Source organism: Lontra canadensis, unplaced genomic scaffold, assembly GCF_010015895.1.
Source record: "Lontra canadensis isolate GAN:19392208 unplaced genomic scaffold, GSC_riverotter_1.0 scaffold60, whole genome shotgun sequence".
Classification (NCBI taxonomy): domain Eukaryota; kingdom Metazoa; phylum Chordata; class Mammalia; order Carnivora; family Mustelidae; genus Lontra; species Lontra canadensis.
Window position 1 is genome coordinate 4,961,939 of NW_022631054.1, and position 25,817 is coordinate 4,987,755.

General features: G+C 53.6%; 1 protein-coding gene across 2 annotated transcripts; it reads right to left on the reverse strand.

Annotated features, from left to right (window-relative positions):
• Positions 1-3,019: 3,019 nt before the first annotated feature.
• Positions 3,020-20,355, reverse strand: RSPO1 (R-spondin 1). Of its 2 annotated transcripts, none has more exons than XM_032877295.1 (6): positions 20,059-20,355; positions 14,993-15,375; positions 6,726-6,917; positions 4,567-4,716; positions 4,111-4,299; positions 3,020-3,356 (listed from the first exon to the last, which is right to left on the reverse strand). In XM_032877295.1, exons 2-6 carry the CDS (start codon positions 15,084-15,086, stop codon positions 3,190-3,192), a joined length of 792 nt encoding a protein of 263 aa, XP_032733186.1. In that variant the 5' UTR covers positions 15,087-15,375; positions 20,059-20,355; the 3' UTR covers positions 3,020-3,189. The 2 variants fall into 2 exon arrangements, with proteins under 2 accessions (XP_032733186.1, XP_032733187.1); XM_032877296.1 differs by lacking the exon at positions 20,059-20,355 and adding an exon at positions 16,848-16,868.
• Between the last annotated feature and the right edge of the window lie 5,462 nt (positions 20,356-25,817).

Below are 25,817 nucleotides of genomic sequence, written 5' to 3' on the forward strand. Positions count from 1 at the left end.
CAAATGGCTCCTGTTGAGGTTTCCATTGGCACACGAGTTGTAAGTCTGACGGACAATTTCCAGTCTTTGTCTACTTGGTCCCTGAGCACCTTAGGCCCTTGTGATCTCTCTCCTGCTTGCAGACTCCCTCGTTCCCTCTCCTCCTCCTGCTCTGCCTTCTCTGCTGATTGATCCCCATCTTCGGAAATTTGTACCCAGAGGGTCGCACAGCTGAGTCCCCAGCCTTCTCTTCCTCCAACTCTCACTTTATGCTATCTCTTCCAAACCCTCAATTACCTTCTCTACATCAGTTCATGCTCCAGCTCCAACTTGCCCTGTGCGGGCTAGACCTTCATTCATGTCTACACACTATCTACTCTCCATGGTCACCAGGATGTCTCAAAGGCACCTCGCACTCAACATAATCAAAACCTTGTCTTCCCAAACCAGTCTTCCTGACCAGTTCCCCATCTCAGAACACTGAACCATCACCCTGGGGGTGTTCGAGCCAGAAATGGAGATTTTGTCCTTGACCCTTTCTCTCCCCTTCTTTCCTCTTCCACCTCCAGTTTATCACTAAACTCTGCCAACTTTATTCTCCAAATGCCTTGTGACTTTATCCATTTCTCTCCATTTCCACCCTAGTCCGTGTCTGCAACACCTCTAGCCTGGATGACAGCAATAGCCCCCAACGCAGCTTCCCTTCAATCTGCCTTGTACACTACAGCCATCAGAATTTGAATTTGTATTTGTATTTGCAAAATACAAATCTGTTCATCTTGGCCTGCTGCTTAAAACTCTTTAGCAGCTTCCTCTGGTTCTGAGAATAAAGACCCAAATCCAGGGGCCCCTGGGTGGCTCAGTGGGTTAAGACTCTGCCTTCAGCTCAGGTCATGATCCCAGGGTCCTGGGATCCAGCCCCGCATTGGGCTCTCTGCTCAGCAGGGACCCTGCTTCTCTCTCTCTCTGCCTGCCTCTCTGCCTACTTGTGATCTCTGTCAAACAAATAAATAAAACTTTTAAAAAAAAAAAAAAAGACCCAAATCCAGGAGACCTTTCTAGAATCATCTCACCTCACTTGTCCTCCAGACCTTCCAGCTATATTGGTCTTCTTTCAGTTCCTTGAACACCAATCTCCCTTCTGCCACAGGACATTTGCATGTGCAATGCCTTCTATACAGAGCTCTGCTGTCCAACACAGTAGCCACTAGCCACATGTAGCTAGTGAGCCCTTGAAACATGGCTGGTACAACCAAAGAGCCAAATTGTTAATTTACCTAATTTTAATGATTAAATTTAAAATTTAAAATATACTCAATTCAAATTGTTGGAAAAATTCTAACTCTTCCTGAAGCAGGAATTCAGTATGTGAGTCTACTTTTCCATTTTTATGAACTCTAAATACAAGTCAAGTTATTTCTGGTGAAAATTTAGTGTCCAAATTAAGATATGCTGTGAAGTGCAAAAATACACAGAATGTTGAAGACTTAGTTTGAAAAAAAAAAAAGAATGTGAAAGATGTTGTTAATAATTTTTATATTGATTACATGTTAAAAAGATAACATTTGAGCATATACTTGGTGTAATAGTAATTAAATTAATAAATGGCTATAATTAAAATGAACTTCACCTGTTGCTTTTTTACTCATTAGATGTGGCTACTAGAAAAATTTTAAATTACGTCAGTGGCTCATCTGGTATTTCTATCAGACTGCACTGGTCTAGAACACCATCCCTTCTCTTTGTCCTAACTCCTACTCATCCTTCAGAGCTTGGCTCAAATACCACCTCCTCTGAAAAGCTTCCCTGAGATAAAGCCTTATTTTTATTTACCTTTATAGCTCATTGTATGTGCCAGTAGTTGCCTGGTCTTAACCCTACCCATTGGTAATTACATATTTATTGGGATGATTCTTTTGTTCATGCCTGTTACCTTGACCAACTTCTAACTCCAGGAAAGCAAGGCCTATGCCTGGTTCCCCCTAGAAACCCCTCAGTCCAGGGCCCATATGGCACACATGGTTGCCAGTGGACACTTGAGAATGCCACAGGAGGTCATGCTGTCCGCTGTCCTGTCCTTGGATCCAACAGTCCCCAGCTGTCTTGGGGAGCCTGAGCACTCCCTCCCATTAGGGTGTCATTACAGTGCCCTAGGACTCAGATTCTACCTCTCCTGGATAGGAAGTCTTCCTTAACAGGGGGACCAGCATCCCTCCTGTGACAAGCTGGCCAGGACCTTGGTTCCCACCATAGACGTGATCAGAGCAGAGCTTCTTAAACTTGAACGCGCGTTCCAGTGACCTGAGACCTCATTGTAATGCAGACTCTGGTTCATCAGGTCTGAGATGGGACCTGAGACTCTCCCTTCTAAACTGCCCGGTGATAACGTGAATGCTGGTCCACAAACCACACTTTGAGTGACAAATAAGGCTGCAGAGAACCTGGTTATCACCCTCAGAGTAGCCTCAAAGTTTTCTTCCTGCTCTGGGCCCTCTGCCCAGGGGCCCATGAGGGGGTCTTTTGAAATTCAGCCCTGTCCTGTCCTGCTCCCAGGTAACCCACCAATCCTTGTCCCCTGTGAAGGAATGTGGTGCCTGTGGCTACCGTTGTCATTTGGTTTTGTTTTTAATTTGAAATAAACCTGTGAACAGTTTTCAGAGTCGGGGCAGCCCTGATACGGATCATGGGCGTGTAACAGTACTCTCCAAGTATAAAGTCACACAGCTGGAAATGCTGAACAGTCCCCAAGCTCTGGCTCCTGTCTGCCATGCTGGGCCGATCCTATCAGCTCCTCCAGAAGGATCCACTCTCTTTGGGCTTGGACGCTGGGAAATGTTCCCTCTGACATGTCCCTTGGGAGCATCGCAAGCCAAGTCTGTGCCACTGGGCCCTCTACCAGGCAAAGGGGAACCCCTCTACCTCCCCACCCTGCTCCTGTGATGATGTCCAAGAGAGAGAAGTGTCTTCTGGTGGCCTTGGTTGTGTGTGTGTGTGTGTGCACGCGCACACGTGTGCACATGCACACGTGTGCACATACGTGTATGTTGGTTGTATGTTTGAACATGGGCCCTGTGTGTGTGTGTCTGTGTGTCCATATATGCATGGAGAGTGCGTACACGCTTTGCCCCCAGCGCTCCAGTTCAGTAAAGCTTTCATCACACAGAGCAGCGCTGGACTCTTCCTGCGTGGGCCTGGAGGTGACAATCATCCCTAGGTGGGCCCCGTAGGCGTGACCGGCCCCACTGTTCCTTGGTGCTGCGGCTGTTGGTGGCCCTTGCGTCTCCGAGAGCCGGCGCCCGCCTCCTTGCTCTCCTTCCTGCTCGGGTTCCTGTTGGCGTTCTCCCGCCGGCCCTGGCCCCCTTTCCTCCTCTTCTGCCCTGCAACCCCAACAGCAGGAAGAGTCAACAAAGGACGTCCTGCAGCAAGCGAGGAGGCCCCGGGCATGGCCCAGGGCTCGAGGAGGGGACTGGGGAGGAAGCTGTGGGGGTGGAGTTACTGCCTTTAGGCTGTGGCGGTCCCCTTCAAGGCCTCTTCTGACTAGTGGCCACTTCAGGGGACCCTACAACATGGTTATGGAGACGGGGGTCCCAGGAGCCTTTCCCCCCATCCCTCGATGAACCAGACACCCTCCTCTTGCTTGTGTTTCTCACAGACCTTGAACCCCACTGGGCCAAGATGTTTGGTGCAGCTCTCAGGACAAGCAGGAAAACCCCCAGCTCCTCCGCCCCACTCCACAGCCTCTGGGGGCAGCTGCCACCTCAGGGCCAACTACAGGCTGTGTGACCTTGGTCACATCACTATACCTCTCTGAGTCTTAGCACCTGCTTCTGTGGCCCCCCTCAGACCTCTGAGGGTCCTTCTAATGCCAACACGTGCTGGTTCAGAGAAAATGGGGAAACCGGAAGACACAGACACTGAAGCTTCCAGCTCCCACCACATGGAGCTCTGGGGACTGCTCTCTGCCAGAACCTGGCACTGGTTCCCCCAGCATGGCATCTTGAACTGGAGGTTCCCATCTGGCCCCAGCCTGTGGCCCTTTCCCAGGTGACAGGCAAGAGGCAGAAGTGATCAGACCTCTATGGCTGTCCCCGACTCCCAGCCCCGGGGAGGCACAGACCGCACGCAGCTCACCCTCCGGACAGGGTGTCCTCCGCACTGTGCACCTGCGGGTCTCCTTGGTGTCCGAACAGGTAGCGTGGTCCCCCCCAGGGGCATGGAGCACCCTCCGAGTCCGTTCCTCGGAGCCCCTCCGGAAGCCACAGAGCCTCTTCTTCTTAGAGCACGGCCCCCACGGGGACCACTCGCTCATTTCACATTGTGCTGGCAGGAAGGGAGGGAAGAGGGAGAGAAAGAAGGGGAGGAGGGGGTCACCTCTGGGTACCCCAGAATGCCCCAGGGGAGCCCCTCCCACCTGTTCTCTGCCTGAGCCTGAGGCTGGAGGCATCTTTGGTTCAGAGGCCAGAAAAACCTTGGGACGAACCCCACAGGGCTGTCAGGGGAGGGGCTGCAGGTGGGGGATAAGCAGGCTCTCCCTGTCCCTTCCCTGGGGCCCAACCCCCTTGGCCCGTAGCACCCCCGCAAACTCACCAGGACTGCTACACTCCGTGGTGCCGTTGGCAGCCGCCGAGCCCTCGGGACAGGCCGGATAGCAACGGCCCTTATGCAGGTACAAGCTTTCCTTACACTTGGTGCAGAAGTTGTGGCTGAAGCAGGCCTCACAGTGCTCAATCTTGCACTCTGAGGAGAGGGCCAGATTGGGGGCCTCTGGCTCACCCCCATCCCCAAGGCCCCTCCACCCTAAGGGCAGCCCCCCCAACCCTGAGGGCAGGACCCTGGCCCTGAGCTGCCATGACCGCAGGAGAGTCCTGGGAGGGAGGGAAGGCAAGGGAAGGGTGAGCCGAGGAAGCCAAAGGGGTTGCTCTTCAGGGCTGGCTGGGCCGGTCAGCTACACTACCCCAAACCCAATCCCAGGCCCTGGAACCAAGGTGAGGAGCAGAAGAGCTGGTTTCAGAGGAGCAGGGCAGGACCCTCTGGGATTCGTTGGGGGAAGGGGGGATAAGGGTCCCAGCGCATCATGGCACACCAGAGGACCACCTAATCGGAGTTGAACTGAGGAATACAATGACCCGCTCACAGCTGTATGGTTCCCTCTCACCATAGCTGGGCATCCGTGACACCCCAAACCCTGGTTCCCCTCCTGCCCTGAGAAAAGAATCTGCTTGGAGGGGGAAGGAGAGATCTCAGGGCAAATTCCTCTCCCTCTGCAAGGCCCAGTTCCAGGAACCACCTTGGTTGGACTCCTGGGTCCCTCCCTGATCCCCTCTTGCCAGCTCTCCCTCCTCTGGGGAAGTTGGGGGAGGGAGGGTCACAGGGCCCTGGCTGAAAGCAGGCAGTCTTTCACAACATCTCCCTTCCCAGACCGTGGGCAAGGCTGACTTCTTCCCAGTCTCTGGCACCTGCAGCTGGGGCTGCCAGTTTTGCGGGAGCTGGCTCAGTCAGGAGCTCCTACCCCAAACACCCTGAGGACCAAGAGGGAAGCCCCAGGGTCCCCCCCTCCATCCTCAAAGGCTTCCCACCCCACCGCACCCGACCCCTCCTCTGTGCCTCCTGGAGGCTCCTTCTCCTCCACTCCTCCCTCCTTTCTCAGACTCCTGGGTCTGGTTGCAGGGGACATACAGTAAGGGTAGCCACTAAGGGCTTTCTATATGCCTCTGGCAACAGCCCTAGGGGGAAAACTAGCACTCTCGTTTCAGACATGAGGCTTTGAGAGGCTGCAACACGCCCGAAGTTATACAACGAGAAAGAAGCAGAATTAAGCTTAGAACCCAAGGCTGATCTCGGGTCAGCCATTTCCCCAGCAGGCCTCATTGCTATCAGCCTCCGAAAAAAGGGCACCTGTCACTTAGGTCCCATCTCCCTCCAAAGGCTGTTGTGAGGCTCAACGGACACATGATCTAGAAATGCATTCTAATCTCCCAGGCCCTGAGCGAATGGGAGGGGCACTGGCATTGTTCACTGGAGTGTGTTCCCTGCCTGTCCCCCAGTATGTCACAGTGAGCCTGAACAGAGGTGGGGCAGCATGTGCCTTCAAACATGTAGAGCTACAGCGGCTGTGGGGGAGCCCAGCCCAGCTGGCAAGAAGACTTGGACACGGGGGCGGGGCAGGAGGGTGCATGGAACAGACAGGCTGGCAGGGGCTTGAATTTCCCTGCGGTAAGTGGGGCCGGGGTGGTTTTCAAACAGTAGTGTGATGGGACAGGACACGTGTCTCAGAAGCATCTTTCTGGCTGTCATGTGGAGGGAGGGCTCAAGGGAACTGGATGAGTGCTGGAGGACAGAGAAGCAGGCTACTGAGATAGTCCAGGATAGAGGCAGTAGGAACCCCGGGCGAGACTATGGCAGTAAGGATGGAAACGAGAGGCAGCAGGCACGATCTGGTCATTAGATGGATGGGAGATGACATGAAGGACAAGCTGGCTCTCAGGTCAATGGCGTGAGTGGCCCAGGACACCGCGGCAGTGCAGGTGGGTACAGGTTTGGAGGCGGGAGATATGGCTCTGATATGGATACACGAACTGGGAAGGTGGAGGGACTCCCTGAGATGTCGGGCTGGCTGCTGGATACTTGAATCGGAGCCTCATCTCCCCTCCTCCATGTCCCCTCTCCTCCTCCTCCTGCCTGCCACCAACCATTCAAAGCACCCTCCCCCAGTGTCCAGAGTCTTCTCCAGCCCTCCCCACACTCACTGATGCACTTGTTCATGTCGGGGTTGCGGGCATCGAAGTATCCCGGGGGGCAGGAAGGCAAGCAGACGCCCACCTGGCGAATGTCGTTCCTCTCCAGTAGGATGAACAGCTTGGGCGAGCACTTCAGGCAGCCGTTGACCTCAGAGCAGAGCTCACAACCTTTGGCACAGGCCTGGCTCCCCTCCGCACTGACTGCAAGGGTGGAAGAGGGATAAGAAGGCGGCTGTAGGAGAGACCTCCATCTTTCCCAGGCTCCCACAAGGGTGGGAAGTGAGTAGAAGAGTTTCTTCCTACACGACAAAGGTGCTTTTCAGAAAGTACAGGCCAGGATGTCCACTCCTTGTAAGGCTGCTTGACAAGGCTCCCAGCAACATCCCTCAAGGGAACTGGCACAGATGTCTGAAGCAAGAGACCCCCCCATCCCTCCGAAATGTCTGCCCCGGCTCCAGGCACAACACCGGCTCACTCTCCAGGCTTGCTTAGCCATTCCCCGAGGAGCTCCTGAAGCTGCACCTTTCCTGGAACCTTCCCCAGCACCTCCAGAGAAGAAGAAAAGCTCAGCCTCAGGTATGGAAGGAGGGGATTTTTTTTTATCCTTGCGAAAGTTTTAAGGTCAAGAAGGACAATGGGTTAAACTATCTGAGAAAAAGATCGTCTGCTCAGATGCAGGAGGACAAGTGGAATAACTTGGGTCTGGAACAGTGGTCTCAACCAGAAATGATTTTGCTCCCCAGGGGGTATCTGGCAACATCTAGAGATGCTTCTGATAGTCATACTGGGGAAGAGGTTGTTGCCGGCATCTGTGGGAGACAGGTTGGGGGTACTGGTAAACATCCTACAAGGCATGGGGTGGGGGGCCCACAACAAGCTGCCTGGTTCAACATGTCAGTGATGCTAAGTTTGGGAAACACTGGCCTTCCTTTGAGGCAGTGTGACCTCCAGCCCCAGCATGGGGTCTCAACCCTTTGATGTCACTTATTTAACCAAAACTCCCTGCACCCCTCCCAAGTATCCTGTGCCCAGTGAGCACTGGGGACATGGAGGGAGGCTCGCCTGACCACTCTAAACTGATCTTTCAGTGATGCAGGCAGACCTGCAAACAAGTATATGCTGACAGCCGCAAGGCCTAGTAAGAGTAAACCCAAAAGAAAAGAAGGAAGGAGTCACGAAGAAGGTTTCCTTTGGGCCAACTCTTGAAGAATTAGTAGAGATTTGTCCATCATGAAGTAGAGGTGAGGGTCCTTCTAGAAGCAGGCCCGCAGAGGTAGAAAAAAACCCAAAGGGAATTACAGATGATTTGGGGTGCAGAAGGGACAGGGAGGGGAATAGTGAAAGACAATCATGCTAAGGAACTTGAACTTGATCCTGCCAGGCAGCGTTTCCCAAAGAGCATTCCTGGAACACGCTTTCCCATAGATGTTCCTTAGAGGCTGTGGAGAAAAAGCCAGGACATCAGGGAAGACAGAACACTGGGTCCATGGGTCTAAACAGCGTTCTTTAGCACAGGGCTTCTTCAACCTTTCCCATGTTCCTGCACAGAGTGACTCCCTAAGAGGAGGACAGAGGAAGCTTCACTTGCCAAACATTGTGGCCAAAGGAGCCCTGTTTCGCAGAGTTTTTCTTGGGACCTTTCTCATAACTGATTAGCCAGTAGGAAGCTCTCGGCAAGGTGCAGGACCCGAACTGATTTACATGTTGAGAGGATCCTCGGGCAACCTGGATGGAGACCAGGGACTAAAGGACCATCTGGAAGGAAGCTGATCAGATCAACCAGGTGAGAAAGATGAGAACGTCTTAAATAAAATTCTGCAAAGTTGGAGATGGACAGAAGATTTGAGAGAATTTGGCAGAGGAGACCAACAGGAGAGAGGAGTCTGGGGTCAGGGCGAGGGTAGGTGGTGGTGGGACAGTGGGGCTGGTCACTAAATGAGGTCCACCCTGCAGGAAGAAAAGCAAGTGGAGAAGGTAACACACAGAGAGGAATGAACCACTTAGAAGCAAGCATGAAGCAAGGAGCTGGCGATGCAGGCTGGGGGCAGAGCACTGGGGGGGACAGAACAGACGGCACGAGATCACGGAGCGTAGGGAACCCCGAGCTTCGGCTGGACCTGTGCCCTGGGGCAAAACACGGTGTCTCGTGTGCCTCCTTTCCCACCACTGGAAACGGTAAGGATATCTACTCTGGAGGGCTACTGGGAGAAGTACCAGCTGCAGGAGCGATCCCTGATTTCAGAACTGGAGAATGAGCAAGAGTTAAGAACGTGAGCAGAAGGGGAAGGAGCTGGAAAAAACACAGCCGTTTCACAACCACCATGGCTGCTGACTCCCACACGTGGCACGCTTACTCTGTTCTCGGGGCTCCTCATGCGTTCACTTACTAAATCCTTACAACCCACGCAGCAGGTGTGATTATTAGTTTGTAAGCCTTGTTTTTACAGAGGAGGGCATGGGGAAGTGAAATGACTTAAACAAGGCTTTGCAGCCAGCATGTGTGCCAACGCAGAGGAAACAAAGTTTAGGAAGGCCAAGGGCAAGACCACATGAGGTAATGTGGAGACTGGAAGTTCAGGTAGATTGATTTAAAAAATATATATATATATATAGAATTGATTTGTATAGAGCCGATGTTAATTAATCAATATATTTAAAAATTAATATTGTTCTTGGTTTAGTTCTTCTAGGAGCAAAAATATTTAAGTGTTGCATTGACGTTATGAGGGAGCCCTCGGGTTTCCTTTTCCACTTTGGTCCTTTATTTGGTTGTATTACAAATTTTAGGTATTGCTTCTACTTCAAAGATATTATATTCTCTATTATTCAAAGTTTCTACTAAATTCATTGTTGAAATGAATGTCCCTTCTATCCTTGCCTTGGTTTCAATAACTGAACTGATCCCAGTGTCCTATTTGCCAGCCATATAACTATGTTCCCATCTCGTGTCTTCATCCTTGTCGTTTTTGTTAAGGACAGATTTGCAAAAGGCCCTCTCCGAATCCTGCTGTCCTTTTTTCAATCAACCAGCACATCTCTGTGTGCATTTCTCTTCAGATCTCTCAGTGACACAGCAAGAGAAAGCGTGGAGCCCTCAGGATCTGAAATCAGCGTGGGGGCAGGGAGCATGGAGGGAGGGGTTAGACGTGAAGCTGGAAGGGAAGCAGGCCAAGATAAGAAAGGGTCTTGAATCTGGACAAAGGAGTCTGGACATTGTCCTAAAGGCAGTGAAGAATTACTGGGGGCTTTAAAATCAGAGACATGGTCGGATCACTCTGTGATAGGGAGAATGGGTCATAGGGACGGCAAGTCTGGAGACAAGAAGATATCTCAAGCCCAAAGAGACAGCTGGATGGAGAAGATGCAGAGCAGTGGACACAGGTGAGATACTCAGGTGGGAGAATCAATAAGACCAGGTGATGTGGGCTAGACTTGGGGCTGAGGGCTGGGGAAAGTGCAAGCTGAGGGTGACTCCAAGGTGTTGGGCTTGTGTGACAAGATGGCCCTTTGCCCTTCGCCAAGAGGGGACCACAGGAGGCGGAGCAGGTTTGGGTGGGGGAAGGATGAGTAGTCAGGTTTTAGATGTGTTGACATTGTGGCTCCTGTGGGATATCTGGGGAGAGGTGTCTATTAGGCAGTTTAACCTGTGGGTCTGGAAGTCAAGAGAAATATTTTGGCTGGAGACTTCAATGTGGAGTTTTTAACATGAAAACAGTCATAAAGGCATGAGCATCCACAAGACAGAAAGGACAGTGGGTCGAGAGAATGAGCAAAAGAACCAGGAATTTAAGGGAAGGGCAGAAAAAAGAAAGGCCCCTCAAAGGCACAGTGAATATGAAAGCCAAGAGCAGAGCTCACTGGGCAGGCCAGGGAGGCGTCGCTGTTCCAAAGCTGCTGAGGTGTCAGGCAAGGAAGCAGCAATGTTGCCCCTGATGGGGGCAGAGGGCAGAAGGCAGGGGTCGAGGAATAGAGGAAGGAGAGTCATCTCATTCAAGAAATCAGCTGTGGAGCAGGGGAGAGAATGCAGGGATCCTACTTTGGAAGCTGTGGTCATCAGTGGTTAAATCATGGGACGGGGAGTCATCCCAAGGCAGAGCCTAAGCAGCGGGCAACACTCACTCAACAGGCCAGCTAAGGAGGAGGGGCTCAGAGAGAACTGAGAAGGAATCCCGGGGTAGGGGTGGGGGTTGCTGAGGGAGAGTGGGCACAGGAGCCAAGTTGCAAAGGGGGAGATGTGCAGAGACAGCTGGGAGGAGACCATAGCCACATACCGGCATGGGGAGGTGACCCACTGGCTGACCCCAAAAGGAGCAATTCTGGTGGAGTGGGGGATGGGAAGCGAGTGGAAGGGGTGGAGGTGGAGATAAAGGGAGGAGAGGGCCAGAAAGCATCTAAGAACATAGGAACAGAGAGGGGAGAGCAGCTGGGAGCAGGGGCTGTGATCACGTGCATCTGAGACTCCAAGGCTGGGTAAACTGATGGAGTGAAGACCCGAGGATACAGGAGAGTTGCAGTGCAAAGCAGAGTGGCCTTGGGGCTTGAGACAAGGACAAAGGAAAATGAGCTCCATGAAGTCTGGGGGTGCAGGAAGGAGAAGGAGAGCTTATCAAGGAGGAGAGGAGTTCAGTGATGGGCAGGGGTTAGTTCAGTGAGGAAGGGGATGCTGGTCAAGAAGGATAAGAACCCAAGGGTGTTCTCAGCTTAATGAGACAGGTGCATGGGCAGTGGGGTGCTAATAGACAGCCACAGGGAGGGGGGCTCTGTGTGCGGGAAACGGGGTCTAAGGAAGATGGTGGGCGTTGGGGGATGCCTAATGATTCAAAGGGAAGAAACCAAGGCTCATTCATTCCATAGACATTTACTGCACACCTAACCTGTGCCCAGAAGGACTGGGAGCTGGGGACCTAGAGCTAGAGCTGAGGCATAAACAAAGGCCCATCCAGGGATGCGGCAAGCAGGGCTGGCTCACGCTGTGTGAGTGGATGAGTAATGGAAGACACTCCCTTACCCAGCCGGCTAGGTGAAGAGGGTGTGCCACACAAGAGGAACAGCCTGTGCAAAGGCTCTGAGGCACCGAACATCTTAGTGCATTCACAGAATGGAAAATAGGGCTTTATGCTACTGGCAAGGAAGGGGACCTCAGAAGGGCACGGCCAGATTCACCACATGCAAGGTTCCTATGCCCATGATGTAGGGAGGCACACAGGGGAGGCAGCCTGGTAGGGCTGTAGCTTCGCTGTGGAGGCTGGGTGGGCTGGAAGTGGAGGACATTCAGAGAAAGGATGGAGCCTACTTCCCAACCTCTTCACAAAACCCCCTCACACAGCTCTGCCCCCGCCAAATCCTCAGTGAAGCCCACTTCCCCAGACTGGGAAGGCAAGGCTGTGCCCCCCCTCCATTCCCTGGGGCTTCTCAGGCCCCTTCATCCATTCTTGCACAAAACCCTTGCAAACTGATATTCCTACAACCAAAACACCCCTTCCTAAAATCCATCGATGGCTCCCTATCACCAGCAGAACTGAGACCCATCTGGTCTTACTAACTTCTTTACCTGGCCTAAAAAGCCTCCATGAGCTGATCCTACCCACCTCATCTCTCAACACTACCCCTCAGCCAAACAGAACTATTTTCGTTTGTCTGCACACATCACATCATTGCACACCTCCGTGCCTTTGGTTAAGTTGGTCCCTCAGCCTGGAACATTCTCTTCCACCTCCTGAGCCTGACGAACTCCTTCAAGCCTCAAAACAAAAGCCGCCTCCTCCAGGAAGTCTCCCCTGATCTCACTTCCCCACAAAGTCTGGATGGGGTCAGACGGAGGAGCCGGGCTTCAGTGAAGGAATGAGGGACTCAAGGCGACAGGACTGAGTAAGGGACCCAGGAATCAGCTAAAAGAGTCTCAGTAAGGAGAAGGAGTACTCAGTGTGAGGAGTGGGGAGTCAAGGTGGGCACTCTGAGGACCAGGCAGGAAAGCATTCAGGAGTGGGTGAGGGCCAGTGAGGAGACAAGAGGCTAAGTGAGTGAAGACGGGGCTTAGGGAGGGGAGGGAGGGCCCTCAGTGAATGGGAGGAGGAAATCACCCAGCTAGGGTTCCTAACTCACAGCTAAGAGCCCTTTTCTCAATTTCACTCCCTCCGTGCGGGGAGACCATCACCCAAGTCTGAGATCAGCCATTTCTGGACTCTAAACTGGTATATGTCTCCGGATCAGTGCTCTATCGGGTGTCTTCTGACAGCAGACAGAGTTGACAGACCTGAGGCTCATCTGCACAGCCAGCCTACCTCCCCACGCTGGCTCCCCACTGCCCCCACAGTGGCTACAAGGTCGAGCAGCCACACACAGCATTGTGGTCCTTTCTTCCCTCCCTACTCCACAGAAACCCTAGGGCCAAACGGTCCACACATTGTTCATGTAACAACGACATGCACCCTGAAGTCTAGACAGAGCTTTGCTATTTTCTAAAGGGTCCCCACCAAATATACACGCATAAATAAAACCTCCCGTAGGCTGTACTATATCCCTTTGCAATCACCCTTGTAGCTTTATGGTTTTTATTCAACAAGCATTGTCTAGCAACCCTCATCCCTCTCCAGGTCCTCACTGCACCCCAAGTCTTTTCCCACCCTCACATGTCACCATCAAGGACATCTGCACTCATGCCACCCGGTACAGGGCTGTGGTCCCATCAAATTGGGGCATTCACCTAGCCTTTGCAGGGACCAGGTCTTTCTGATGCTCAAGGCAGTACTTTGTTATTGTTGTGGTTGTTTTCGATACAACAGACTTGTATCAATACAACAGGTCTTTGATCCCTGGCTGGGGGGTGGGGGGACTCTCCCTGTGAGTGGAAGTGTGACAGCTCATGTGTGTCGCATGAGCGTGGGTGCCCCCCCCAACCTTGGAAACAAAGGAGACTGGTTATAAACCGCTAAACCACATTGGGCCTGCGAAACCCAAGATACTGGAGCAGGGAGGAAAATCAAGGCCTCGATGATGATTAAACCTAACCGCCTCTAATTGTGTGTTAAGCCAGGGATTTTCAGCTCCACCAATTTTCTGAGCTTCTCTCCCTGGGCTGGGTTCTGGCCTGGGCCGCACTGGTGAACTCCACTGCCTCCCGACTTTTCCTGGTGGGCCTGGGTTTGACAGCCTCAGGAGGAAGCAAGAGGGGCTTGTGCCGCACTTCAGAGGAGCCTCCCACCTGTGGGAGTGACATGACTTATGGGGGACGCTGAAAGGGAGAGAGCCCTTGGGTCTGTACCAAAGGCCCCCTCCCTCTCCCTAGTCAGTTGGCACAGCCAGCAGCGACTCCCTTCACATACTAGGCAGGTGCGCATCCCCCATCCCCCATTCCCCACCCCCCATTGCAGGAGCCAGGATGAGGCCGGGGGCTCTCAGGTCTGCCTGGGATGGGATTCTATGCGGACAGGTTCGCCGTGAGCTCTGTCAAGCTCTGCTTTTAGGAAGACAGGGTTCATGGGAATTGGGTTCCAGTATCAACCAGGTGTCCTTAGGCCTATTTGTATCACAAAAGAATTAAAATTTTTTTTTTCTTAAACTGTGGGAACCCCTCCTTCCAGTGACATCTCATGTGGAATCTGGCTGAAAACAGGAAAGAGTGAGCAGTCCTCTGCTTGGATGGGCGGTGGGGCCACAGTCCTTCCCACTGCCTCCCCTTCAGCCCCCAGTGCAACTCCCCGAATCCCACTGTGCAGAGTTAAAAACCACAGGAGTGGACAGTCTCACGAGCCTCCCTACTCTGCTGCATCTGCCCCCATGAACTTGGCAGGGAAGCTGTTCCCCAAGCTTAGTAGAGCTCCTGGCCCCAAGGGGTTACCGGGGGCCCGCACTCAGCCAAGACCCAAAGAAAAGAGCTGAGAACTCCTATCAGTGAGGAGGGGGCCGAGCACCCTGGGGCCGGGGCCCCAGCAGCAGGGGACCCCATTTCCATGGATACCACACAAAGCTGGTGTTATGTCAAAAGGCATAATCCACACACTGGATCCTCACAAGAGAGGGGTTAATCTAGAAAGCAGAGTCTACAAAGGGGAAAATAGACAAAAGTAATCTATAGAGGGGCTAATCTCAACAAATTAATCCATACACTGGATAATCCACAAACAGGATAATCTACTGAGTAATCTACACAGCTGTAATAGACAAAGTAAAATCTGCCATGGTCATCACTGAATGAAACCGCCGATGGCCCTCTGGTCCCAGGCGGCCCCCTCCCGCTCCCAAGGCCAGCAGTGGTCCAGCCCCGCTCCATTACTCACTCCGCCTCTGCCTCTTGCCCTTGATCCCCCGGCTGCCGGCAGCGAGATGCATCCAGCTCAGAACCAGGACCACCACACACAGCCCAAGCCGCATAGTCACTTGCCAGCTTCAGGCCCCTGGTAGAAGGGGTGGTCTTTGGGGGGTGGGGGGTTGGACAGCGCAGGGCTCTTGCTAAAACCTGCGGGGCTGGTTCAGCAGCAGGAGGCCCGGGCCTGGGCCGTATCCCAAATCCACCATAATCTCAGTTGGGGACAGAGAGGGTGTGGGGAGCCCACTTCTTCATCAGCCCATTGGGAGGTCCAGAGAGCTTTCCCCAAAGGCACCTCGAGTGTGTCACATGGGAGAACTTGCCACTTCAGCGGGGACACCTCCAAAAACCAACCTGTTGGGGGAGGATAAAGAGAGGTTAATTCTGGGGAACCATGGGGTCTCCCCAACTAATGTCTCCTACCCTCCCACGTGGTCTCCTACCCAGAAGACTGTGAGAACTCCGAATGGTTGAATAGGACAACTTACCCACCTGCCCCCCGCCGCACCCCCCACCCTGTAGAAGAAATCTGCTCCTTTTCCTGGGAATTTCACAGAACACCCTAACCTGGGACTGGAGCCGGCTACCCAAGCAGCTGGACTATGGCAGACTCTCACATCCAATTTGTGGATCCCTGGGAACCAGCTGGCCCCACCCCTGACCGCTATTGGCCAGCTCTGCCTGGATGTGCTTCTTTAGATCTACCCTTCTGACCTCGTACTGCAGGAATAACCTTTGTCTTGAAGAGGAGCTCTCTGTCCTTCTGTGAGTGACCCCTCAGCCCTCTCCTCCCAGTGCTGAGTCACCCTTGTGCCTTTCACCTGTGGAGCTCTAGTGGCGGCCCCCCAACAAGTGGGCAGACTCTGCGTGGCCCTCTGGGCTTGGCGGGAGAAAAGGAAGTAAGGCTTCCCCCGGCCACAGAAACTCTGACACAGCAGGCCCTGCGGGCCTGGCCTTTGTGAGGGGATAAAAGAGGCAGCGGTGCCCGCCCTGGCCAGAGACACAGAGAATGGGGATAATCCCCTTGGCCCAGCGAGAGCCAGGTCTCTGGACCCGCTGGCCTGCTGGCCCGGTGATGGGGGCAGGGGCAGCTGGTCCCTCCCCAGTGCAGTGTGTCTGGAGCCCAACCTGGGAGTCCGGGCCGAACACCGCTTCACACTCTGAGATCACTTACTCCCGCATGTTCTCCCAGCCCAGGCATGCTGGAAAGTGTTGCCCTGAACGCTTGGCTGCAGACCCACCCATGCTCGCCCAGGGACAGAAGGAAAGAGCCGGGCTTCAGGAAGCTTCGTAGATGCCATGGAAGCATCGCCCTCCCACCCGCCAGCTAGATGCCTCTGGACACTTCACTCAGCCTCTCTGAACATCAGTTTCTTCATCTCTAAAATGGGAATCAAGATGCCTGTTTCACAGGCTTGTTCTGAGAGTTGGCTGAGTTTTGGCTTACTAATGAGAAATCTGAAATGCTGGAGCGGCAGGGCCCCTCCAGCCCTGTCCCAACCCCTTTCCCCTTGGCCTCTGGGGGAGGCCCCAGGGAGCCCACCTGCACGGGAGATAAATCGTTATCCCTCAAGGGAGCTCGACTTCCCTGCTCGGCCTCTCCCTCCAGCTTTGAAGGCCAGTCACACTCAAGTGGTTAAGCTGCCCTTGTGAGAAGTGTTTACACGAGGCTGACGGGTCCCACCTGGTCCTGCAGCCTAGCCGAGCTGGGGCGGGGATGCCCCCTGCCACCCCCAAATGCCAGCCCCTGCGTGCCCCTCCAGGACTCCCCACGTGCACTGCCGGAGCCCTTCTCCTCCCCTGCCTCCACCACACGCGTCCCTCACCTGCAAATTGTGGTCGGTCCTCCAGCTGAGCTTATCAGACTGGGGTCTTTAGCCAGAGGCCAGCTGTAGAGAGCATGATGGTTAAGGGAGGAAGCAGAACGCTGGGCTTCTAATGTGGGCAGTGCTACGTATTAGCTGTTACCTCAGCCTAGTTGTTCAGCTGGTCCGAGCCTTGGTTTCCTTATCTGTGACAGGATGGTGGTTTTTTATAGTTTAAATGAGCCAATATATGAAACGGCTTAGAAGGGCACCTGGCACGTCAGGAGGACTCACTCATAATGGTTGTATTTTTCTATGACCAGGAAGCCACAATTTTGTGTCTACATGCCAGTGGTCATCCAAAAAGCAATACAGGTGTTTTGTTTTGGTATCATCTGGATACGGACCTTAATACTGAGCCCTGTTATGCAGTTTCCATACTCGCATTCATCCCAGTGTGATCACTCACTATGGCAGGGTTGACGTTTAATTGAGGCATTTGTGAAACTGAAAACTCCTGGCAGTTACATTCTTGGGGCGCCGTGGGTTCTTACACTGGACAAACACTGGAGGAGAAAGCCACATTCGACCAACCTGGTGTGAAAGCCGGGGTCTGTGAGAATTTGGTCTTACTGTGAGCTCAGTTATCAATGGGATCTTAGGAGCAGAAGAGATCTCCTTTGCCTCTCCTCTGCCAGCCCGGCCCAGGGCCTGGCACACCAGGTTGGGGGCTCAACTGATGTCAGCTTCCTTCCTCGCCCTCTCTCTACTTCGCCTCTGTTCCCCTCAGTCCTCCTACGTCTGAGCTTTCAGCCTTCCTCTTGCCATGCTCATCCAATCCTCACCAGTGAGGCCCTCCTGGCCCACTCCCACCTGAATCACTGGAACCATGATCTCAGCTGGGAAACGGACAGGAGGATTCAGATCTGAATAATACGGGAGCAACTAACACTGACCTCACTCACCTATCGCTGGATGGGAGGAGATTCAAGCACTTTAAAAAGTATATACATGGGACACCTGGGTGGCTCAGTGAGTTAAATAAAGCCTCTGCCTTCAGCTCAGGTCATGATCTCAGGGTCCTGGGACCGAGACCCTCATCAGGCTCTCTGCTCAGCAGCGAGCCAGCTTCCCTCTCTCTCTGCCTACTTGTGATCTCTGTCTGTCCAACAAATAAATAAAATCTTTTAAAAAAGAAGTATATACATATAATCAACCCCGAAAAGGAGCTAAGGCCGGGAGTATAAGCAACAAATAGGAGGGCAGCCAGCCGGTTGTGGAGGGGGTGTGCTGGGGGGCAAATGTCTCATCTAAAGGGAGCGGGTGCTATTCAACTCCAGTGGACTGTTGATGGGCAGAGATAATGATTAAATATTGTCAAATCTTCTGATTTTTTTTTTTAAAGAGAAGTTGAAAACTCAGAATTTGATGTGAAATCCCATTTTAAAAGCTGGAGAGGTCTCAGACTAAGGACGCTGCAAAACAAGCCCCCAGAAGGTCCCTCCAGAAGGTCCCTCCACCCCTCCCTCCATCCCCATCCCATCCAAGCACATACACAGACTACCCTGGACCGGCAGAGCCAGCAATGGGAACTGCTGGCAGTAATCAAGGCCTCAGGCATCTGTGGGGGGAAGGAAGGGCATTTTGTCTCTGCCAGGGTAAGGGTGAAGGGCTCACATTCATCAGATGCCTGCCCCACCTGACATGTGCTGGGCCAGCATTTACTCCGAATACCTCTAGGAAAGAAGTGAATTATTCCCATTGTATTGGCACTGGGAGGTTAAGGGTCTCAGGGTGACAAATCTAGCCCAGTGACCACTGAGTGGGGTTTGTTGCTCAGGACTGGGTGTCTGGAGGGCGGGGCAGGGGAGCAGGGAGCTGACCACGGAGGTGGGGAAGGAACTGGCAGCAGAGGCAGAGCTGGTGCGGGAGACTGAGGAGAGAGGCCGCGCACAGGCTAGGTGGTCTGGGGAGGGGAGGACACAGGCGGCCCCGGGGAACACAGCAGGGCCGGGGGGGGGGGGGGGGAGGCTGAGGGCGGGGACTCCGTGCCCCCACAAGGTTGCAATAACTTTCACCTTCTTCCCTGTAACACTATCAGGATAAATTGGTACTCCGTCCGGGGCCGGATACAGACCCAAAAATGTAAACCATCCCGATAATGTCTCATTAACCCTCCCCGGGACCGGCTACGGGTGGGGAGTTTCGGCCGCGGAGCGGGCTGGCGGGCGGGGGCAGAGGTATTGCTGGGCGGGGGGCGGGACCAAGTACGTGCCTGCCCGACCTGTCGGGATTAGCGTGTCGGCCGGAGCCAAGCCAGGTGCTGGGGCCGCCCCCCACCCTTCCAACACCGAGGGCAGCCGGGAAAGGCTCCTGCAGGTCCCTCCATCTCTGCCCATTGCGCGCAAATTCTTCTTCCCTCCCCACTGTCCCGGGGAGGCCCAGCAGGTGCAGGGGGAGGGGAGGCGGATCAAAAGTCCCTCTCAGTGTCCCCCCCCAAATCCAAGAGAATTCTCCAAGAGGCCAGTTTCACAAGAAAGCCTCAGCCCCCAAGCACCCGCACCCAGAATCCGTCCTTGCCCTCCTCTGAGCCCCGGACGAACACAGCCCCCCCACCTCTCCGCAACCAAGCAGTACCATCCGTCCCTCAGCGACCGACCCGAGGGCCAGTGAGTCGCGCCACCTCGCAGCGCACTGGAGGCGGTCGTGCTCGCAGCCTGCCACGTCGGACCCAGACCCAGGCTGTGGGGCTGAGGTGGAAAGAATCAGGGGCCACGGGTCTCAGGGGAATCCGAGCCGACAGCACCAGGGATCAAGAGCTGGGGAAGAGGGGTGAACAGGACTGATGGGCTTGGGGAATCCAGAACGATCAGTTTCCATCAGTTTCAGATTCAGAGTCAGATGAGATCAGATCCAGAGTGAGGACGATCACCGGGGGCTGCGGGGTTGAGGGGAACCCGAGGCAGCAACCGGGAGGGGGCTGCCCATTGGCTTGAGGGATGACGCGGATGGCGGCGGCAAGGACTAGAAGGAGAGGCTCCAGGAGGTGCCCTCTCCCGCCCTCTGACCCCACAGCAGCCAGAAGTCCCCTTCCCCTCGCTGTCGCCCCCTCCCCCCCCGCCCCCCCCCCGGCACTCAGCTCGGCCGAGCCCCGACGGGAGGTCCCCGGCACCCCAGGTCCCGGGAAAGGGGGCGCTAGGGAGGAGGACGGAGCAGCTCAGGGGGGACTCACCTCCGCGCTGCCAGCCGCGGCGGGGGCAGGCTCGGGAGGGGCGAGGGCGCGGCCGGCTAGCCCGCCTGCCGCAGGACTGTCCTGGGCGCCCGGCTCGCCCGCGCTCCGCCTGCGCGTTCCTAAGTTGCTCAATCTGCGGGCGGCTCACGCCCTCCGGGGCCAGCGCCCCACCCGGCGCATCGGTCCTTTGGGGCGGCTCGGTCCGGCCCTCGCTCTCCGCAATGCCCCACTCCGGCGGTCCGCTCCCCGCTCTCCGCCCAGTGCTGGTGCTCTCCGTCGCGCCTCCGCTTTGCCGGAGCTCCCTGCCCGGAGAGGGGCCAGTCCTCTGCTCGCACGAGGGAGGGAATCCCCCCCCTTTGCAGTCCCACCCCCCGAGCCGGCCCCCCTTGCCTGGATCCGCAGCAAAAAACGGACTGGAGTGCCAGGCCCGGGAGTCCCTAGCCCCCTCCCGCAAGCCCTCGCCCGCAGCAGCTGGGGCGCCGCGCTTGGAGCGCGGGGCTGCCAGCCGCACACGTCCTCTGGACCCCGGCGCAGACCCTCTGCCCTAGCCTCCCCCCCACCACGCCCCGCACCCTGGGGATCCCACTCAGCCACAGCCCCCGCCGCAGTTCCAGGCATCTTGGGGGTCAGAACAGGGTCTGAGAGCCTCGAGAAACCTCAGTTTCCCTATCGGGAATCAGAAGTGACAAGGACCAGGCTCACCAGGGCCTGTGGTCCTGGCCACGCCCTCCTCCTCTCAGGGTCAAGTCTTCCAGAGCATCTTCCCAGTTCAAAGGAAATGTGAGGCTGTAAGATCCTGGGAATCCGGGTGAGCTGCTGTGGAAGAGTGAGGGAAATCTTGAAAGAAAAACCCTTGATTCAAATCCCTGCTCCATCACTTACCAGCTGTGTGGCATACGGAGGTTACCTAACTTCTCTGAGCCTCATCTGTTTTGAGGGTTTAGTGAAATGAAAGATCCAACAGCCTAGTAAATGGCAGGGGCTCTATCGATGAGCGTGGAACGAGTCTCAAAGGGCTGCAGACACCTGCGGTGACCCAGATGATGTTGAAGTCAAGCCTGAAGAAGACAGGGAGACACTTCTTGGGGCCACAAACAGCTCTTCTCCAGATTCAGCTCAGATTGGGGAAAGGAACGTGGGCTCAAACTGTAGTTAGCAGGAGTTAAGTTAGAGCAGAAAAGCTACACTGATGGGGGGAGGTGGATAGGGGTGGCGAGCAATCAAGACAGGCTGTGGAATCTGCTTAGGAGGGGGAGGTGGGAGCCCTAAATCTTGAGTCCCCTTGAGACAAGGGTGCAGGGTGTTTTACAGTGATGGGAATAGATGGAATGACCCCTGGGGTATCCTGATGACCAGGGAACAGGGATGGTGGATGGCCAGAGCATGTGGAGCGATTGGGTCCCCAGTGCCCAGCGTCTGGGTTCATCCAGCCCCAGCATTGCCAAGTGTGCAGGAGGATTAAAAGCCACTTCCAAGTTGCTCCTGCCCCCACCCCCAGCTCCCTCTCAAGCAACTCCCCTCTCCCCTCTGCCCTGAGCTTTCCCTGTGTCTCACCGGCCCTTGGCTCTGCTCTGCGCCTAATCAAACAAGCCCCAAATGCCGAAAACTCAATGTTTATTTTATTTTATTTTTTTACACACTTGCATAACTCCCTGACAAGCCACGCCAGGCGTTGGGCTTTTTTGTTTGGTTTTATTTTGTTGCATTTAGGGGAAAAAAGAGAGAGAGAAGAGAAGGAATCACACAAACCATCCAGCCCTAGAAGATGTCTAAGGCCAGACCGTGGGCTCAGGTTTCCTGCCTGAGGAAAAGTCTGCGGGAGTTGGGGGGCCTCACTACTAGGCTCAGGAATGAGTAAGGGAAGAAAGCCACCTGGATCAGGAAAGATAATGAGTTAGAACCATGTGACAATAAATAAAGGACATTTCTTGTGCAACTACTATATTCCTCTTCCAGGGCATTGGCATATACATGCCCTGGGCTTGGCATATATATTCTGTTGCCTAATTTCACAATCACTTTACTTTCCTCCTTCTTCCCTTTTCTCTTTTTCTTATAAATGTGAATTCTGAGCCTCAAAAACATCAAGCAATTTGCTCAGAGACATATGACCTGTAAGAGGCCAGCCCGGTTCCCATTATGCTAAATGTCTTGTAATTTCCCTGAGACAGCCTGTTGCCCTGAGTTTGCATATGTTGTTCTTCTGCCAAGAAATGCCTTTATCTCTGACCCTTCTCTTATCATCCTTCAAAATGCCTACATGAAGTTTCACCCAGCCACTTTGCATGTCAGGCTCTGGACCTTGTGTAGATCTGTCCATCACTGCACTGTGAGCCCCTTTGGGGCAAAAACAGTGTCTGATTCATCCTTAGGATCCCAGCTCCATGGACATGCCTAACCGATGTTTGTTGAGCTGAACCTCCGGATGGCTAGGATTGTACCTTTTGTAGATTCTGACCGCTTATTCACAGAATGTCTCAGGTCATTATCATTCCTCCCTCAAACCAAGATCACCATTCTCATTAGAAGATCAAAGTTCAGTGGATCCAGACCTGGGCAGTATCTCCTGGAGATTAACAAAATTCCTTATCGTTTTTGTCATCCTTTACCAGGTGAGAACTATTGGCCCACTTGGGTTGTCCCTTTACCAGTATACTTTCAGCTACAAGTGACAGAAGACCAGCTCAAAAGAGCTTAAACAGCAGCGTGGTTTATTATCTCATGTATCAAGAAGGGCAGAGGTAGGAAGGATCCAGCAGCTCAGCAACCACATCAAGAATCAAATTCTTTCCTATATTCTCATTCTACTATCCTCAGCACATCAGCTACTGGCCTCCTGATCACAAGATGGCTGCAGCAGCTCCAGGCTACACATCTTCATCGACGGAGTCCAGCAACAAGTCCAGTAGTCTCTTTTTAAAGAGTTAACTGTCATTTTAAAATGGTTAATATGATAAATTCTGCATTATGTGTATTTATTACAATTAAAAGCATTTTTTAAGCTAACTGGATGGACCCACTGCAGACAAGAAGGATGCTGCTGCTAGGATTAGCGTACACCAGTCAGGATTATATGGGGAAGAGTGTTCATAGATTAAAGCAGAACTCTGTGCCACTGAAGAAGGAAAAGTGGGCTTTGGGGCAGGCAACCAACAGTGTTTGTGACCATCACTGTTATTTAAAAAAAAAAAAAAAAGGCTGACTTTGTTGTCAATTTGTCGCGGAGTCCCCTGCACCCTTAGTCTCCTTGATCCTGTTATTCTCTGAGATCTTGTATTCCCTCTTTCATAGAGGCCATATAGGATAATGGCTAACTGTATGGACACTGGAATTAGCCCTGAGTTCAAAGCCCATTTCTACCACCAACTAGCTCAACGCCCTTGGGGCAAGTCACTTTATCTCCCTGAGGCTCAGTTCCTTCATCTGTAAAATGGGTATAAGAACAATATGTACACCAGCCTTCTTATGGGGATAACATTCGGTGATGGATTCAAAGAGCATATCACAATGCTGGGAATGATAGTAAGTATTTAGTACATGCTGGCTCTTATAACTAACTATCCATTTGTCCTTTCCTTCATTAAATATTAACTGAGTGTGATTGTATCCCAGGTACCAGGCTGAGAACAGAGGACAGAGAAATGAACATCACTCTGTCTGTCCTCCTAAGGAGTTCCAGGTCTAGTGGGAGAGAGAGATTTATAAGACAAGGAAGATGAGATCAAGTGACAGCACAAAGGAAGGCGTGATCACAACTCCTCGAGGGAGTCAGAGAAGCTTCTCCAAGGAGGAGATGCTTGAAAGGCTTGTTGGCATTTTCTAGGCACTTGAGATAAGAAAAATGTCCCAGACATCTGGGCAAGTGCGAGGGCCCAGAGGCCACAGCGTTATGGCACCCTTGGAGACCAGAGTGGTTCTGCTGTACAGAGATTTAGGATAAGAGAGGTGAGAGGAGGGCAAGAGAAGGGATGGTTCCAGAAGGGCCTTGTGTACCAAGCTAAAGAGCAGGAACTGTACCTTGAGGGCAGTGGGTGGCCCCTAGAATTTCTGAGGGGGGTGAGAGGCCTGTTTGGGGCTGCCTGGCAGCTCTTGTGAAGGCTGAGTTTGAAGGGGAGAGATGGGACAAGGTCATTTCAAAGAGCACTGCTCTCCTTTTCTCCTTTCCCTCATCAACATCCCTTCCAGAGGGCCAGCTATGTCCTCCAGAAGCCCAGTACACCAGAAATACACCTTCCCAGATTCTCTATCTCGTCGTAGCAGAGATGGGGCTCCCCTAACACACACCTGGGACATGCAGCCCTCATCCTGCGGGGTCTTTGAAAACCGCTCAGTCTTCCCCATGAGGAGTAAGGAACCTGAGTCTCCACCTCCTTTCCCCCTGAACCCCCCTCCTCACCCTCCCTTCACGGCCCTCCTTCCACCATCTTCCAAATGCCCCCGCATTTCTCAAACTCCTACTGTTCTACCTCCCTCTTCTCCTCCCCTAATATCCCTGCCACACAGCCTATGCTGCCTGCTTTACTCACACGGGACTCTGACAACAGTCTCCAGGTCTTCTCCATGGCAGGCTTAAGACCTCCTTGTCCATGTCTGAGCCGCTCTCACTCTTGGACCTCGCGGACAGTGCTGGTCTTATCTGCTTCCCTGTCTGCCTCCCACTCACACGGTCCCTCCCTCTTGACCTCCAACTGCTCCATCACTGAGACCACAGATTCTAAGCCCCCCAGACCCCCAGACCCTCACCATAACCTCCTTCTGCTCCAGAGCTCTTGCTCCCTTCCTCCTAATCCAGGTTCTTCCCATTTGGACCACTCAGTAGTGATTCAGGCACTGGCCTTGCCCCAACGTCTCAACGGCAAACCCTCTACCTCTTCCTGCCAGACTCCGCGGGCTCATCCCCCACTACCTGGGATGGTCTCACTGATGATCCACAGCCACACTCAGCTGGACCCTCGGCCATCAGTGTGGACCCCTCAAGCCACCCGGGGCCCCACCCTGGTCATGACAGCTGGGACAGCCAGGAGACTCCTTCGATTTCCTTCTGCTACCCCTAACCCGTGAATCCTACTCAGAACCCAGAACCTCTTTCTCCCCACATTCCCCTTCTTGGTAAACAGCAGGGAACCTGATAAACAGGAAACTGGCTTTAGTTTCCATTCTCACCCCTCATCCCTCCCATACCACTCCATTGTCAGATACCATTGGAGCTACCTGTGGACCATCCCCGAACCCAGGGACTGCTCACCTCACTGCTGCTGTTTACCTGGCCTGCACAGAAGCGTCCCTACTGTCCCCTCTACTTCCGCTCATTCCCCCTCCCCCCTCAACCAGCACAGGCTTCACACAGTAGCCAGAGAAAAATCTTAAAAATTATAAGGCAGATCCCATCACTCACAACCCTGTTTAAACCTTCCAGTGATTTTCCATCGTACTTAGAATCAAATCCAAACACCATCCCTTATAAGGCCGGATCCCTCCGGCTTCATCTGTCTCCTCTCTTGGCTTCAGCCTCACTGGGCTTCTTTCAAGTCTTTGACCACTTCCTTGTCTCAGGGCCTTTGCACAGCTCTTCAGATGGGCAGCTTCAACATCCCTTTGTCGAAAGGGCCATCCTGACCACTCGGTCTCGGTAGCTCCTCCATCCTTCCCAACCACTACCTCCTTCTCCTTTTCGTTCTATTGGGTGCATGTTTGGTAATCATCTCCTGCTTGCTCCCTTCACAGCTTAGGGTTCCCGGTGCCTGTGTGTGGGAGAGCCC

What these genes read in the sequence shown, in the direction of transcription:
- RSPO1 (XM_032877295.1), bottom strand. Translation starts at nt 15,086, where the DNA reads ATGCGGCTTGGGCTGTGTGTGGTGGTCCTGGTTCTGAGCTGGATGCAT. An exon ending in CACGGAGTGTAGCAGTCCTG is followed by an intron (nt 4,300 to 4,566) that starts GTGAGTTTGCGG and finishes CCTTCCTGCCAG; the next exon opens with CACAATGTGAAATGAGCGAG. An exon ending in GAGGACACCCTGTCCGGAGG is followed by an intron (nt 3,357 to 4,110) that starts GTGAGCTGCGTG and finishes TTGGGGTTGCAG; the next exon opens with GGCAGAAGAGGAGGAAAGGG.